The 17,473-nt window shown below is 34.6% G+C and overlaps 1 protein-coding gene across 1 annotated transcript; it reads left to right on the top strand.

Annotated features, from left to right (window-relative positions):
• Positions 1–7,238: 7,238 nt before the first annotated feature.
• On the top strand, positions 7,239–11,350 carry LOC148956853 (uncharacterized). Its single transcript, XM_089092298.1, has 2 exons — positions 7,239–7,366; positions 8,893–11,350. The coding sequence occupies exons 1-2, from the start codon at positions 7,239–7,241 to the stop codon at positions 11,348–11,350; spliced, it is 2,586 nt and encodes an 861-aa protein (XP_088948424.1).
• The last annotated feature ends 6,123 nt before the right edge of the window (positions 11,351–17,473 follow it).

Below are 17,473 nucleotides of genomic sequence, written 5' to 3'. Positions count from 1 at the left end.
AAACGAACAGAAATTAAATAAACAATCGATGCAAACAAACATACAATAGAAATTAATGTAAATGAATAAATAAATCTTAAAACGAGCGAAACTTAAATTAAATATGCAAATCAAGTTTGAAAAGAACAAAAATCACTACAAACAAGAGTTTGGGTATCACCTCCTTCTTTCACTCTAAAAGTCTAAAACCTACTGCGTCATTGGTGCTTTACTGAAAACTATTGACGTTCTGAACAGTCTTGGAAAGTCTAAACAACATCAAATGGAATATTTGATGTAGAATGATATTATTGTTGAAAGGTCCATCAGTTCAAGAATTTATTCGCTGTAATTTTATTTTTATTTTGAATGCTGCAAGAACAGGAAAAGAAAATATTTGTAATGTAATTCGTTTTCAGTGAAGCGCCAATGACGCAGTAGGCTTTTGGTTTCTACAGTTAAGGAAGGGGGCAGAATCCAAACTCTTGTTTGTATTGAAACTATATTCGTCTTGAACAATTGTAGAAAGAACTCATAAAATAAACTGAATATTTGATGTATAATGATATTAATTGATGAAAGCTCATCAGTTCAAAAATCTACTGTAATTTTAATGTTTATTTTCAATATTAAGTACAAAAAAATATTTGTAATAAAATTGGTTATGAAAATTCTATTGAAAATCCTAGAAATTGAAAATTCTAGTTCCCATTTTAAGAGTCAAAACTAATCCGATCACAACTAGCCTCCCCCACCAGCCCTAACACCATAAGGTTCCAATGTTTTATTTTTCCCCCCAGAGGCACTTCGTATGGAAGGGATAGTAGTATAAAACTAAGAGGGGGCTAATTCAGTTAGAAATCGGAAGTTATAGTGCCCTTTTTTAAGAGTCAAAAGTGATCAGAGGGCAACTAGCCCCTCCATCCCCAGGGCCCTTTTACCCCAAATGTATCCGATTAAAACTTTGAGATAGTCGTTTTGTTCAAAATAGTTTAAAGACAAAATGACAAAAACTTCGGGGCTGAAACAATCCCCCGGAGCCCGGGGGCAAGTGTTATAAATTATGAACCGATGGTATATAAGGTTCCCGTGTAAGGGGTGGTCATAAAAATTTCAAAGGTGGCTCATTTGATTTAAAATAGAAAATTTTAGTTACCTTTTTAAGAGTCAAAGTGAATAGAGGACATTTACATCTCCCCCCTCTCAGACAAACCTCTTATCCCCAAACAGATTCAGTCATAATTTTGAGATAGCCATTTTGTTTGAAATAGTTCAACAATCAGATAACAAAACTTCAAGGTCAACATCCCCCCCCGAGCCCAGCGGAAGGGTTGCAACTTATGCCCGGGGGGTAAATAAGGTTTATATGGAAGAGGTATACTTTGGAGGGGACTCAAATTAATAGAAATTGAAATTTGTAGTTCTCTTTTTGAGAGTCAAAAGCAATCTGATGGCAACCACCCCCCCCCCATACTGTCTTCCCCAAATGCGTCCAATGGAATTTTTGAAATTTTCATTTTGTCCAAAATAGACCAAAGATCCTATACAGCTCCCCAGAATCCGGGGGCAAGTGTTGTAAATTATGCCCCGGGGGCAAATAGGGTTTTTACCGAAGAAATGATAACATAAACTTTGAAGAGGGCTCATTTTATTGGAAATTGAAAGTTCTAGTTCACTTTTTTAGAGTCAAAAGGGACCAGAGGGCAACTAGCCCCCCTGCCCTCTTTATCCCAAGTCATTGTCATCGAATTTTTAAGATTGCTATTTTGTTAAAATAAGTCCAAAGATCAGATAAAAAAATCCAGGTTCAACCTAACCCCCAGAGCCCGGGGGCAAGTGTTGTATGTTATGCCAGTAGAGATGACCCTAAAGCTCCCATGAGAACACATGTGCTGCCACCTACAACTTTTTTTAACACCAAATATGGGCATAGCCTCCCTAGGGAGAACACGTGGTTAATGGGGTCAATGACCTCTTTCTCCATGGTCGCTTTCTCCAGGTGTGTTTTTGGCACGCTCTCAGCGAATGTTATTATTCAGAAATATTATTTGTTGTTGTTTCCGAGGCAAATGTCAAGGTCAATGTTGTTGTTGTTGTTGTAAGTGCACGCTCTCAGCGAATGTTATGATCCAGAAATAATATTTGTTGTTGTTTCCGAGGCAAATGTTATGAGTTTCCAGGAAACAGTTAGATCACGTGTTTCTTTCTCAGCCAATCAGAGGGCTTGTTTACATCTCCTTCTAAGTCAATCAGTCAATAGTTTAGATTTTTAGTTTATTATTTTATTACCTATTTAGTTTAGATTTTTAGTTTATCATTTTATTAGTTATTTAGTTTAGTTTTAGTTTGGTTTAGTTTAGATTTTTAGTTTAGTTTTAGTTTAATGTTTAATTTTATTTTATTACCTATTTAGTTTAGATTTTTAGTTTATTATTTTATTAGTTATTTAGTTTAGTTTTAGTTTGGTTTAGTTTAGATTTTTGGTTTAGTTTTAGTTTAATGTTTAATCTTATTTTAGAGTTTTAGTTTGGACTTTTAGTTTATTTTAAGTTTAGTTATTAACTTTATTTCTAGTTTAGTCTTAGATAGTTTAGTTACAGTTTAGTTTTAGTTTAGCTAGAGTTTTACTTTAGAATTTTAGCTAGAGTTTAGTTTAGTTTTAGTTTAGTTTAGATTTTAGTTTAGTTTTAGTTTAGTTTTAGTTAGTTTAGATTTTTATTTTATTTTAAGTTTATTTATTACCTTTATTTTTAGTTTAGTTTTAGCTTAGTTTAGAGTTTTAGTTTAGCTAGAGTTTTACTAAAGAGTTTTAGTTAGAGTTTTAATTTAGCAGTTTAGTTTAGTTTAGTTTAGTTTAGATTTTTGTTTTTATTTAGTTTAGTTTTTAGTTTAGTTTAGATTTTTAGTTTACTCTAAGTTTATTTATTACCTTTATTTTTAGTTTAGTTTTAGCTTAGTTTTTGTTTATAGTTTTATTTTAGATAGAGTTTTAAAAAATAGTTTTAGTTAGAGTTTTAATTTAGCAGTTTAGTTTAGTTTTAGTTTAGTTTAGAATTTAGTTAGTTTAGTAGTTTTGATTTTTAGTTTAGTTTTAGTTTAATGTTTAGTTTTAGATTAGAGTTTTAGTTTAGCTACAGTTTGCTAAAGAGTTTTAGTTAGAGTTTTAATTTAGTAGCTTAGTTTGGTTTTAGTTTAGTTTAGTTTTATATTGTAATGGGATAGATTCTCAAAAAAATATACATCAAAATTCCCCAATTAAAGTTACCCCAGTAAAATAACATCACCCAAGAATGTGAATCCGAAAATTCAAGTAACCTACAAATCAAACAAATATCAAGCGTTCAATTTAAAATACTGAAATAAACGTAGTTAATTAAACAAAAAATTTTCCCACAGAAAATGTAATAAGTAAATCCGACTCCCCGTCTCCAAAGTATCCAATAAATATTAGCTTGACCAAATCTTATACGACAGGTGACTAACACCTGTGTTCGAATAATAAACACTCGAAAATACCAAACTGTCAAGAGAGTAAGATTTACAATACAAAAAAAAGTAGTCACTCGAGATGCGAAATATATTTGCTTAAGCTAATTGCATTGTTCTCGAGACTAAATTTAAAACTGGGTATCTTGGTGCAATTAAATTGTATTATCCTTTACCAATTTTAAAAGAAATAAAATATAAGTATTATGAAAATTAAGCGAAACCCTGCTGGAGAAATGTTACAATATAAAACTTTATTAGTTCTAAAAAATTCCAAAGTGATATCTTAAAAGTCATAAATTAAGCTAAAACTGCTAGCAAAATATTGCAGTGTATAATGTTTATTTGTTAGAAAAATTCCAAAGTGACATCTTAAAAGTCATAAACTTTGATTAAACCCAAGTAGCTCATTGGTGCAAGCCAGTCCAATAGTAATGTAGGACAACTAGTGCAGCCAATAGGGGCTGAAAAAATATACTTTTAGCAACGCCTAAACGTAACCTCCGGCAAAATCGCAGAGGATAGATAGTTAGAACTTACCAAATTCGAGCCGTCTTTGGAGAGTTTTTACATGAGTCTTACACCAGTCTTATAGCAATTTTTTGATCAGTCTTTTACCATGATCGTGTTGTAACAAACTTTTGCAGTGTATAAACTTTGATCTATTTCGTCTCAGTTACGATTTATACTAGAGACCTGTGTTGCTAGCTTATTGATACAACCAAGAACTCTGCGACTATTATGTAAGTAACAATAAATGCATTACTATTTTATTTTATTCTCTTGTGTTAATATTTCTCAAGCTTGTTAGTCCTTGTGGCTCCAATCGCTCCCAAGGGACACTGCAACTGTACAGTATGATTTCGACTCAGCATGGCCGATAATACAAGCTCCCCAATTGAACTATTAATGTAAGCTCCCACTTCTAGAAGTTCCGCCTCCACTCAGGTAAGCCACTCGCGGACCGTCTGCCAAGAGTTTAGTTTCGAAACCTCCCCATTAGTATAAACTTTTCATTATATAAAAACCCCCCATTAAGAAGCGGCACTAAACTTTTCATTATATAAAAACCCCCCCATTAGAATTGGCTTTAACTAACCAAGCTCTGCCGTTCAATAATATTTAAAGGAAACCCCCCCCATTAGAATTGGCGCGGCCTGTAGGATGGAGCAAAAACACAAGGACAACATTGAAAACAAAAAAAGGGAAAATCGTTGAGAAATATTACCCACAAGAGAATTTTTTTCTCTCCTTGCATGCTTTAAAGTGTAATATCTTTTACATATTTTTAAGTGCAAATTTTTTTTTAGGCCTAAATCCTCTGGAAGTAGCATCAAAAAAGGGTACATGTAGTTAAAAAATATCAATTTTAAATAGTATCAAACAATTAAAAACCAGTACCGAATTTTAACCCATCAAAAAAAACAACAACAATATGTCGTTAGATCAAAACGCACAATTATTAAAGCAAAAACTTATTGCCAAAACATTGGAAATATCAAAATCACTACCCCCATATAACGGAGACTCAGATGTAGATGAATTTATTATCCAATTAAACCAATTCGTAGAAGTAACCCAAACGGACTTAAAATCATTAGTAGGCATGTTGCTAATGAGACTTAAGGGACAGGCATTAACATTCCTGAAACAAATAGAAAATACGATAGGGGAAGATAACAATCTTCCTATAGACTCAATAGAAAAATTACTAAAAGCGTTCCGAGAAAGATTCGTTGAAACCAGTTCAACACACAAACTAAAGCATGGTACGGTTTGTTTCGACGAAACACAAAATGTTAGAGAATATCTGCACAAAGTAATGGTATTTATCGAAGCCAAGTACGGAAAACAGTTTGGTCCCTTATACGATAAAATCGTACTAAATACCTTCATGCAAGGATTAAGCCCCAAACTGTACCGAATGTTGATATCAAAGAATATCCAAACTTTAGAGCTAGCAGTCCAGGAAGTAGAGAGAATGATAGAAATTGACTCGATTGTGGCAAATCACAATAAGTCGAGAATAAATAACGTAGAAAATTCAACTCCGGGACGATCACGACCAATTTCCCCAAATTTCCTTCCAAGAGAAAACTCACCCAAACCAAACCAAAATAGATCTCCAGCCCCTACAAGACAAAGGGTGGTACGCTTCGTACCCACGAATACGACAAACAACGCACAGAACCCCCCAATTATACGCTAAGCATGTAATAAACAGGAACAAATCGCCAGGGACTGCCGTACTAGAACAAACTTTACACCAGTAACTCCAAATTTTAATAACCGTTTGTTCGGGAGAACAAACTTAAATGCCAACGGGTCAGGAAACTATAGAAATGACCCCCCACGTCTCCCCTCGTACCGCAACTCGTACCAACAAGGATTTGTACACACGAATCCTTCCCAATATACGAATCCCCAAACCTATACAAACCCTTCCCCCAACCGACAAAATAATTATCGGTTCCCCAACCCAAATACGCAACAAAACATGTACCAATATAATTCACGAACAATGTATCCAACTAAATTTAACAGGAGTACAGGTAATGACAGAAGATATTTTTTCCTCACTGGAAACGAAAGAAATTTTTCGTCAATACAAAATGAACCAATGCCACGAGCCGTCGGCACAAGAAACTTTAACCCACGCAATAATACGTGGCGACCAAGACAATCAAATGTCAATCAACTTGGAACTTCACTAGCATGTAAAATTCCCACCGAACCCCAATGTCAAACCCCAACTTATCAAATAAGCGCACAGGGAAACAAATTAGGCCCCCAAGAAAATTAACTGGGACCCTGGAGGCCAGTATTTTTTATAGGTCCCATCCAGTAATTGTACCTTCTTTTTGTGATAATAATGATATGCTACCTATATTGAATAATTTTAGTGTTGCAAGTATTAACTTCAAAGCATTAATAGATTCGGGTGCATCGGTTAACATAATAAATTCGAATATATTTAATAGACTACCAGTATATATTAAACGACAGAAAAATTTCAATATTCCCAATTTAACAAGTGTCACGGGGCATAAGCTGGAAGCTATAGGCTCCATATGCCTAGATGTGATAAAAGATAATAGGATCTTTCCTACAAACTTCATAATCTGCAAGAATTTCCCATATGAAGCTATAATTGGTGCTAACTTTTTAAAATCTAATAAAGTGTTGTTAGACATAGCAAACAATCAACTTATGTATCAATACGACCGCATTTTCCCTCAAGGGGAGAAAGGGAGAGCAACAGTGACTATAATCAAGACCTCTATATCTCATGCTGCATCCATTCCTTTCTGGCGACAGGAAAGAAATTACAGCGGCACGAGGATAGAGTCAGTAAAAGTACAAATAGGAAGAAATGCGGGAGTATAGACAAAAAGAGATAAAGAAAATAGCTGAATTGTGTAATGAAATAATAAATCCAAACACTGTTGTAAAGGAAAAGGACTTGGAATCACCCCTACAATCAACCTCGAAAGCGGAAGACCTGACGCAAGCAAGCGCCAATCTTAATTTAATAGAAAATAACACGGAAGAGAAATACTATGGGTTCGCAGTGTGTAAAACAAAAATCCCCCCCACTACCCTTCAAAGAGTACAAATCTCTCAAATGGTCACACCTGTAAATTACAATTCTGAGATCTGGTTCGCATCCCCGTTTAAAGAAAGTTCAGAAAATCCGTTCTGTGAATAACATATCATTTAATACGAAAAAAGGCTAAGGTTACATTTTGTTAACTAACACGCGCGAAAACGATATGATCAAGTTGAAAAAAGTAACATGTCTTGTTGACATACAATTTATTTCTGAGCATGAGATAAACAAATGGAGAGACTCCAAGGAAAGCTTAGTTAATAACATTGGAACTAACAATCCAAAGAATAGGTACCCCCTAACAAAACCCCAATTTTTCGAAAAATTTAAATTAGATCACACACAAAATACGCAATTAAATGAAAAATTATGTAAATTACTTTGGAACTTTAGAGATATTTTTTCTACATGTGAGGAAGATATCGGGTTGATACCATTTTATCAACACTCTATCCAAACCACAGGGTTGCCCGTAGCTAAACAGCCCTATCGTATCCCCCATCCCTACAAAGGCTGGTTAAAAAATAAAATCCGCGAATTAGAAAGAAACAATATAATACGGCCAAGTATAAGCCCGTATTCAGCCCCCGTTATACTAGTACCAAAAAAGAACAAGGACCTTAGGCTTGTAGTAGACTATAGAGCCTTAAATAAGCAAGTAGTAAGTGACAAATTTCCCCTGCCCCGAATTGATGAAATCCTAGATTCCATTTCAACCAAAAATAAAATTTTTACATCCCTTGACCTCACACAAGGTTATCACCAGGTTAAGATAGCAGATAATGATGTCTATAAAACGGCCTTTTCAACGACGGAATGCGGTTCTTATGAATATTTGAGAGTACCCTTCGGACTCAAAACAAGCTCAAGTGCATTATGTAGACCTCTGTTACACTTATTACGAGGTATAGAAAATATTATCCATTTTGTGGATGATGTTACTTGTGTGGGAGAAACACCAGAGGACCATTTAAACACATTAACCAAAGTTTTCGAAAAATTCAGAGAGGGTAACTTGAAATGTAGACCGGAAAAAGTAAATTTGTTTCAATCCGAAATAAAATTCTTAGGAATGATAGTGACCCAATGTCAATGATCACCGAACCCCTAGAGGATAAAAAGCTTATAAAACCATAAAACGACAAAAAACATAAAATAGCTAAGTTGCGTCATTGGTTTAACAAGTTACTTTAGAAATTTATACCCAAATATGACTCAATCACGCATCACATAAGAGATCTAACCCAAGTAACTTCCCAAAATGTTACATGGTCTCAGGAAGCTCAAACTTCTTTGGACACTCTCAAGAAAGCTCTTACTTCTGAACCAATATTAGCGTTACCAGACTTTGAAAAAGGTAAATTCGTGGTTACCACCGATGCTTCAGCTCTAGGTATCGGTGCAATCCTTTCCCAAATAATCCCCGTGGAAAACAACCCCGATCCCCAACAGGACCCCCATCAATATATAGAGAAAGTCATATGCTATTAAAGCAGAACTCTAACCAAAGGCGAAAGTAGTTATTCAGCAACGCAATTGGAGTTACTATCTATAATTTACCACTTAGATAAATTCAGACATTATTTAGTAGGACGAAAATTTAAACTGCGCTCGGACCATAAAAGCTTACAGTACCTAAGCACATTCAAGAATCCAACTGCAATTTTCGCGCGATGGATAATGAAAATCCAGGATCTGGATTACGAATTTGAACACGTGACCGGTAAACAGAATGCCCCTTGCGATTCCCTAAGTAGATACCCTGAGAATAACTCTTCAGATAATGAAACTAAACAAATAAATGCCATTAATCCCAGTAAACAAAAACAAAAGAAGAATATACCAAAAATCCTTACAGAAGAAAAAGGACCACGAGTAATTCCCTTATCCTTAGCCAATATTAAAAGAAACCAAGTTAAGGATGAAATGTGTTTAACCCTCATTAATTACTTTGTGAATTCTAATAATCTCCCTGATAAGTTCAAAGCCCTAAGACGGGAAATAGACAATTTTTATTATGACTTTGACGAAGAAATCCTTTGCAGGATAGCAACAGGAGAAAAGAATAGAAATCAAACCTTAATAATCCCAGTGCTCCCCCAAAACTTAATAATACCTGCCTTTGAGTACTTCCATTCGGAAATATGCAGACACTTAGGAATAACCAAAACATTTCACAAGTTAAAACAATACTTTTATGTCCCGTCGTCGTTAACAAAACTCAAAGATTTTATAATTGCATGTGAAGCTTGTAACTTAGGAAAAAATCCACAGATGTACCCAAATCCCCCCTTGAGAAGAGTGCCAATAGCAAGGTTCCCGTTCGACATCGTTTCATTTGACCTTTTTGGTACAAGTGGAGGATTGCCTGTTTCTAATAGAGGTCATACTTGTATCCTTTCAGTAATAGACCATTTTACCGGCTTCACTTTTGCCAAAGCATTGAAAAATCAAGGCGCATATGCCACAAGCAAAGCCTTAGCAAAAATATTTTTAGAGTTTGGCGTTCCTAAACGGGTCATTAGCGACAATGGATCTAACTTCGTTTCTAAAGTAACAAAGGATCTAACGAGTTTCCTTAAAATAGAAAAACTAGTAACCTCTCCCTACCATCCCCAAGCTAAGGGAAAAATTGAAAATAGGCACAAAATGTTTTCCAATGTTTTGAGTATTTATTCAAAGGACAACCGAAACGATTGGGATCAATATCTACCTTACTTGACTAATGTAATTAATACGGCATACTCGGAAACGACTAAAGAGAATCCATTTTTTCTTTTATTCGGACGCGATTTTGAAATACCTTATCAAGAAATCATAGAATCAAGACAGTATTACAATAGTACAGAGGACTATAAGCAAGATTTTATAAATAAGATGAGAAAAACCTATAAAATAGTTAGACAAGAGTTAGAAAAGTGTAAAATGAATCAAGAGTTGAGGAATGAATCCAAAATCAAAGGGAATATAAATTTTAAGGTAGGCGACCGTGTCTATCTGAAAAATGAAGCTAAAATGGAGGGCAAAAAACTTTCCAACAAGTATTCAGGACCCTACAGAATAATCAAGAAATATGACAACGATTTTACTTTTAAAATGATAAATCCAGAAAACGGAAGAACATACAAAGCACATGTAAGCCGTATAAAAGGTGCCAAATACCCCGTTAAGTGGGCACCCGAACCCTCATCTTCAAATTCATCAGACGCGGAAAATCAATTTCCTAAATCCAGGCTATCCGAACTAAAACCCTTTAATTTCAAACAAAACTATTTTGAAAACAATAGCGAAGAGGAAGATTTTGAAGAATTTTTGGCCATGAAAAACCTTGTCATCCCTAAAAGAAAACCCCTAATACCCATACCTGCAAGAACCCCAAAGAGTCCAGAGAGTTCATCCACAGAAAGCTCGGAGAAAGAATTGGATTATACGTTGTCGCCAAAAACCCAATTTTTCCCCGATAGAATTTCGACTCCATGTCCCCCCAAAAGATTTCCCGATGATATGGTATCCCCAGCAACCCCAATAGAAAGACCCCTGTCGCTACAGGAGGAATTAAACAGAGCCGTGGAAACCCCAGGTGCAAAAAGGAGGAAAACTCCTCCTAGGGATACAAATACAAAAAGCTTGAGAGAGGCCATGGACATCATAAATTATCCGATAAAAACAAGGCAAAGTACCTTGCCGTGGACACAGGAACACCCTGAAGATGAAAACTTGGGACAGTACCATCACATAACGGTATCTAAAGTAAAACCCAAAGAATCTCACTCCTGGAAACAGACCATGCTACGTAATACACCTCACCCCCCGGAAGATATGGCATTCAAGCAGTGGAGACATTCTCCAAAAGTATTTGACTCCTCCCAAAGTTCCCAAGAATCTTTTAACTCCCCCGAAACAGGACCTCAGCGTGAGGAAATGGAAAATAAACCCTCAACCTCTAGAGCAGATGAGATATATGAAGCAAGGGCAGGAGATACCCCTCAATCGCAAAGGACCGCCCCCGAAAGCCCAAATAATGAATCTTCAGATACTAGCTCGACGGAGTCCGATGATGAATCAGATCCTGACTACCCCCAGAACGCACCAAAACAAAAACAGGCTTCTGCCGCGGCCCACGCGAAAGCCGCGAAATTAAAAGGTCAAAAATACCTACTAAAACAGTATAAGAAATTTGATCTGATCTCTATGGGAAAATCAAAAAGGAATAAGAAACAAGAAGGCGAACAGGAAATTACCACGAAATCTGGCAGAATTAGCAAGAGACCCTAAAAATGGAAATACGTCTAGGAACAAGTACCCCAAAAAAAAATTATAAGGTAATATTAAATCAAAATGAGCAGTTTAAAAAAAAAAAAAAAACTTATAACCAGAATATATGAATAAGACATTACGATAAAAGTCGCCCATAAAAGGTCGAAATAAGTCAATAGTTAATTTTTCCAGATAAACTAAACCTCGGCTTGGAAAAGAATCCCGAAGATAGACGAAGAACAAGAATTGTTCAAGGCCCCCCCCCTCCGAAAGAAAAATACCCAGTGCAACCCCCTTACTGACAGAACAAATATGGATCAACTATTTCAAATAAGATCAAAACTTCTCGCTGACTCGGCAAAATTAGCAGCTGAAAGAGTGAAAATCGAGAATATGATAGAAACCACACTTAAATCTCTTAGTGAAGAGAAGGCTTCCCAAGAAAGAATGAATAAAAGAATAAATGAGATTTTAGTAGCTAAACAAATGGATAAGTTGATTGAAACCCAGTTTATTGAAATTAAAGAACAGACCGCCAAGATCCAAAACGAAATGGAATCAATAAGTGACGCCACGCTTGTCAAGGGATATAATTATCCCGACCAGATCCAAAAATTGCAAATATTATACGATAAAATGCAGGAAATTGGTAAAAAAGTACAAGATTATAGAAACAGTACTGTCCTGTCCGCGACAATGGCAATACAAGAAGCTCTGGCGTCCCAACGAGCAAAGATCCTAGACTTGCAGCATAAATACGATCACTTAAAAGCACAGAAAGAAATAATTCAGCTTCAACAGGACAACTTAGAAAAACAACTAAACGAGAACCACGTCAAAATTACCGAAGAACTTCAGAAACAAAGAGATTTCTGTTCCAACCTAGAAAAAATTGTTGCAACAAATTTCACCGTTGAAATTGACCTACCCCTCAGTCCATATTTGGAAAATCTTCCTGCTAACATCTACGACGAAGGACCATCCCAACCTGCATATTTTGCGATTCCAAATCAAGCTCGTCATCACCACATAAAACCCCAAGTGGAAACTAATCAGCAGAATCCTCCAACGGATAATAATGTAATTACGAGGACCCAGTACCCTGACACCCAAGAGAATGTTACTACGGGCCACAATTCCTCGGACGTCACTGCACCACAAGGAATACCCAATACACAACTACTACCAGAAGATACGGAAAACTAGTAATATCAAACGCGGTAATTTTTCTAACTAAAAATAAAGATGTAAAAATTTATATACTTCTACAAAAAAAATATTTTATATTTCCGCTAGCCAAGAATATAGTGTTTTCCTAATAAAAAAAAAGAAATAATAAATAAAATAAACAAATATACTACAAATTTCTCCCTTATGAGTGAATATATGAGAAACTTACAAACTCAAACCATTATAATGCAAAATTTACTTTTAATTTTAATATAGTATTCAGATCGGCGCCTGAATACTCAACTTGGCAGTCAATCCGGGAAGCCTTTGGAGGAATGATACACCGAAAATATCTATCCCCCCCCCAAAAAGGCTTGGTTGTTTATACTTGGATATTCGATAAGATGAGAGTTCACTAGGATAGATCCTACCCCTCGAAGATCAATTGTACAATATTTTTTTTTCAAAAAAATCTAATACGGGATCAAATAATACAAAATCTAATCAAAAACGGAATTTCAAAAGGTACCAAATTTAATCAAAGAGAAGATGACCGGAATTAACCACCACCCAAAACTGCCGTAAAGGCTATAAAATACCAAATAACTTAAAATATCCAGCCAAAAAAAAAGTATACACGTGAGTTATTATCGCATTAACCACCCAGCTAAGAAAGAATTAGAAAACCAGGTAATCAGTGGTAATATAATAAGCAAGCTTATCATGGTTACTAGTTAATTAAATGTCTATATATATGCATATATATGTAGATGTAAGAGAGTAATAATGCGAGGCATGATTTAGCTCAAATAAGCATACGATATTAACCGAATTATAGACACAGGGCCGCTGTCAACCTAAATAACGGAAGCAGGCCTCAGTCATTATATGTACTGAAAATTCTGCAAAAAAAATTAACCAATCGAAAACAATTATAAGTAAAATTGTACTTTCTCTTGATAAAATAGTGAATATTTATTCCGCGTATAAGATGTGTGGTGATGTGAAGATTAGGTTATCAAAAGGAGACCTTCCTCGATAAAAAAAAAAAGAGTTCACTTGAACCTCTAAACAAATTCAATTATTTAAGGAAACCCTGCAAATAAAATATTTTTTTTCTTACCTTTCGAAGCTCTTACTAAATATTACAATTTCCTGTTAGCGTTGAACTTACTTATGCAATTCAGGTGGCCCTATGCAAAATGCGAATCCTTGAAGACTATGCCACACCAGAAAAATTAGCTATGCGTTTCAAGAATTCAAAAAAAACAGTGATAATTTGATGAACTTGTTTACGAGCTCCCCCGACAAAATCAAGATGCCCTCTCCCTTAGAGAAAACATAAGGAGAACAGTTCAATTAACCCTGGGTACTGCGTCATAGCCTAGAAATGGTTTTGTAATAAATAATCCAAAAATGGTATCCAATCCAAACCACGTAACCGTAACACAAAAAAAAACAGTAAACTCCAACACAGGTCATTACAAAGGCTGAAATGTTGAAATTTGGTCACTCTCCCCTTATACACCTGTGTGTCTTCATTTGCTTGTCGCCAAAAATGCAATCCCTAACCAATCAACACAAAATCTGCCCTTAATAAAAGAAAGCCTTACTATTCCTTCAAATCCTTTCTTGTATTTAGGAATTTGTAAACCAGTTTTCCAAAATTGGACTAATTAAATTATGTAATTCTTTGTTTGCGAAAGTAGACATCATTTTCGTAATATCTTATTTTCGTGATTGAGCCTAGGACACGCAATGTACCATTACAGCATTGGCTCAAATCAATATCCCAAAACGTAAAAAATAAATCAAAATTGTAGAACTTAAAATACTAAATTTGATAGGTAGACTTCAGCCTATAGAAACGTAATAGGACATTTTAGTAAGGGATAAGTCCATCCGTAGAAACTAAAGATTCCTCTTTTGTTTCCTCTTTTAGAAGTCTCGATATCCTTTTTCAGATAGTTGATCATATATTGGTCATAGATTGATGTAGTATAATCAAGAAAATATAAAATAAATATAGAATTCTCTTTCAAAAAGAAAAGTATCGTCAGAAATTCAACGTAAAATAACCTTAAGTGAAAAGTAAACCAAAATTGTAAAATTTAAATACCAATCTCGTGCATAAATTTTGACCCGTAGAGATGCCATATAATCCTTAATAGGAGGCGTGTCCCCAGACAAAAAAAAACATACAAAAACAAAAAAAAGGAGACTTTTATCATCGAACATCTTAAACAATTTGTTTGATTTAATTCCTGTAATGGCGTAGTCGAACGATAATTAACATATCTTTAAGCCCGGTATGATAAAACCATAAATAATATTGCTTCGACAAGTAATCTCCGTAATATAGAACCTAATTTCGTATCATTCGTGCAGACTAAACAGCTTGAATGACAAAATAAACCTTCCTTAGTCAAGAAAATGCGCAGATAGTTAACAAAATCATAAAATAACGTACCTGCGAAACACAAGTAAGACAGACTAAAGCAAAAAAAGAGGCATTAATTAATTTTTCTTTTTTTTTTCCTACTTGTGATGACCCTCTATCGAAGAAGCGCTTCGCTATAAAAAACAGTGGCACCATGAACAAAAACTATAACCAACGTCCAAGGTAATTAAACCAGTAATTGTATAACTATTAACAAATATGACGTTATTGCCATACAGCCGCTAAGCGAAGAATAAAACCAATCGTCAAAAAGAAAAACTGCCAATTGTATCAATAATTATAACTAGAAATTTTCCTAGAAAAAGCTGTAGCGAAAAAAAAAATATATAGCCGCAAGACTAAAATGTCGAAAAATGGCGAATCTTGCAATGAAACCGTTCGCCAATAATCCAAGAAATCAGCTACACGATATATGCATATATATATATATTTGAATCCTAAAATATTACAATTGCAGAAAAAATATTAAAAAAAAAATGAAACGTGCCAAGGCGTATAACTAAACTAGAGTCTCGTTAACAGTGACAAATTTATTCTGCCGCGAACGATAATCAATAAGTCTCAAAGGAGGACATTCGCAAAATAAGGAATCTATTTGCTAACCAAAATATAAGGAGCCGTAAGAAATAGGCAAGTTTCAGCCTAACCCTGGAGTAGGAAAAAGAGAAAAGAAAATAATAACATCCTTTTGCAAAAAAAAATTAATTAAAAATAAGACCAATATAATTCTGCCTTGATGCGGCCTAGAAACTTCTTCACAGACCAAATAATGAAACGATAAAAATTTTTTTTTTTATTTCAAAACAATTATCGCGTACACCTGCAGCAAAACAATACTTAATAATTTTTACTAACCTTATGAATGAGCCACGGCCTTTAGTCACAGTTAATCCCTATTCCCCCCAATAAGGAATATAATATAGTAAGTCAATCATATTTACAAGAGCTAAGTCTTGTCCACTATGGAACAAGTATTCTTAACTGAAATTAACAAGATGATAATGAACGTATATATGAATAATTCAAGGGTAATTTCAAATCAAGCGAAAGTTGAGCTGTAAAGGAGAGCAATTAAATAGATCTTCACACCTGCAAAATACTCTTGCCCTTTGCTCTGAAACAGGCTTCAAAGACTCTAAGTTAATATGGATAAATTATCGAACTTTCTTCATGAATCAAACTCTTACAAAAGGATAACCCACTAAAGATTATCGCCATAAAATGCCAAAGAAAAGGAACCACAGATGAAATGGGTAATGTTCAAATCAAAATTACGAGTCCCCCCCTTTTTATAGTCGCACAGCTCACTTGTGCGGCACGTCCGTGGCATAACGTATAGTGCCGCGAGATAAAAAAAAAGATAAGAGACTATTCAGCGAATACTTTTTAGGATCATCTTAAAAATAAAACATATACCTGTGAAATTCTTGATAATACCATACCTGCGCCATGTGGCACAACCCCTATCACAAAAAAATGCTGAAACGTAATGAATGCAAAAAAAAACAAAAAAAAGAACAACTAAACGTAGTTATTCGCACACTTTTAAGCGAAAATCGGGCCAACCCGCCAATTCCTAATTATTCGCCCCCAGAATAGGGATAATATGCCTTACGACGACCCAGAAGGGTTGTGATTGAAAATAATCTATTCTATGATATAACAAGACTGTCACACAAGACAATTCCTTGCGTGTAATGATCTGGTTTTCAGGAAAACTTAAATCAATCAAGCTTTAGACAACGCGTTTTTGATTTGATTCCCATGTTTTTCTATAACATTTCCAACAACTTTATAACATAAAATTGTATCTTGTGGTGAATTATTGCACCCGAATTAGACTAAATCGGATTCTACCCTTCAACGAATACGCTACAAAACATAAATACTTCTTAATTTCATTTAAAAAGTACAAGAAAAATTAAACTTATTACTTCTTATCAAATTTTTTTTTAGGTAAACCCACACTTAATGACAAATATCTCTACCACGTGGCGTTAACTCCGCCACAGGAGAAGAATGATTTGACATCCTAAAAGTAAATGAGTTACACTTCAACTCGCGTAACTCCCAATTAACAAAGGAGATACAAAGCTGATGAAAGCGGAAGAATAAATAATTAAATGAAATATAAAGATAAATGAAAAAAAGGCATTACTGCCTAATAGCTGAATTTTTGCAAAGTAACAAAAAAAAAATAAAACCATATTCTCAAAAAAAGGGCCGTAATGAAAATGATTGAAACTATTGTTTAAAATAAAAATTTGCCTCGTCAATCATAGATTACTTAATAAAAATTTATTGTAAATAAGGATTCAACAAACATAGAAATTAAATACCAAATTGAATTACAATAGAAAACTTCTGGGCTTCCCTCAAGCTGATCAACAAACATTACATTAACTGAAACATACTAACAAAAAAAATATAATATAACCCTTTACTTAACTACTTAAAAAAAAAAAAGTACTTTCAACTAAAAGTCAGTAGTAGTACCTTACACATTTCCA

Source organism: Artemia sp. Qi Xiang Cuo, chromosome 1 (genome assembly GCF_049724085.1).
Source record: "Artemia sp. Qi Xiang Cuo chromosome 1, ASM4972408v1, whole genome shotgun sequence".
Taxonomy (NCBI): domain Eukaryota; kingdom Metazoa; phylum Arthropoda; class Branchiopoda; order Anostraca; family Artemiidae; genus Artemia; species Artemia sp. Qi Xiang Cuo.
Note: the sequence above shows the minus strand (reverse complement) of the source record. Positions and strands in the feature narration are given on the sequence as shown.

Excerpts from the sequence above, each read along its gene's own strand:
- LOC148956853 (XM_089092298.1), top strand. The coding sequence starts at position 7,239 with ATGATCAAGTTGAAAAAAGTAACATGTCTTGTTGACATACAATTTATT. Across the intron at positions 7,367-8,892 it reads ACTAACAATCCAAAGAATAG|TAAACAAAAACAAAAGAAGA; the intron begins GTACCCCCTAAC and ends CATTAATCCCAG.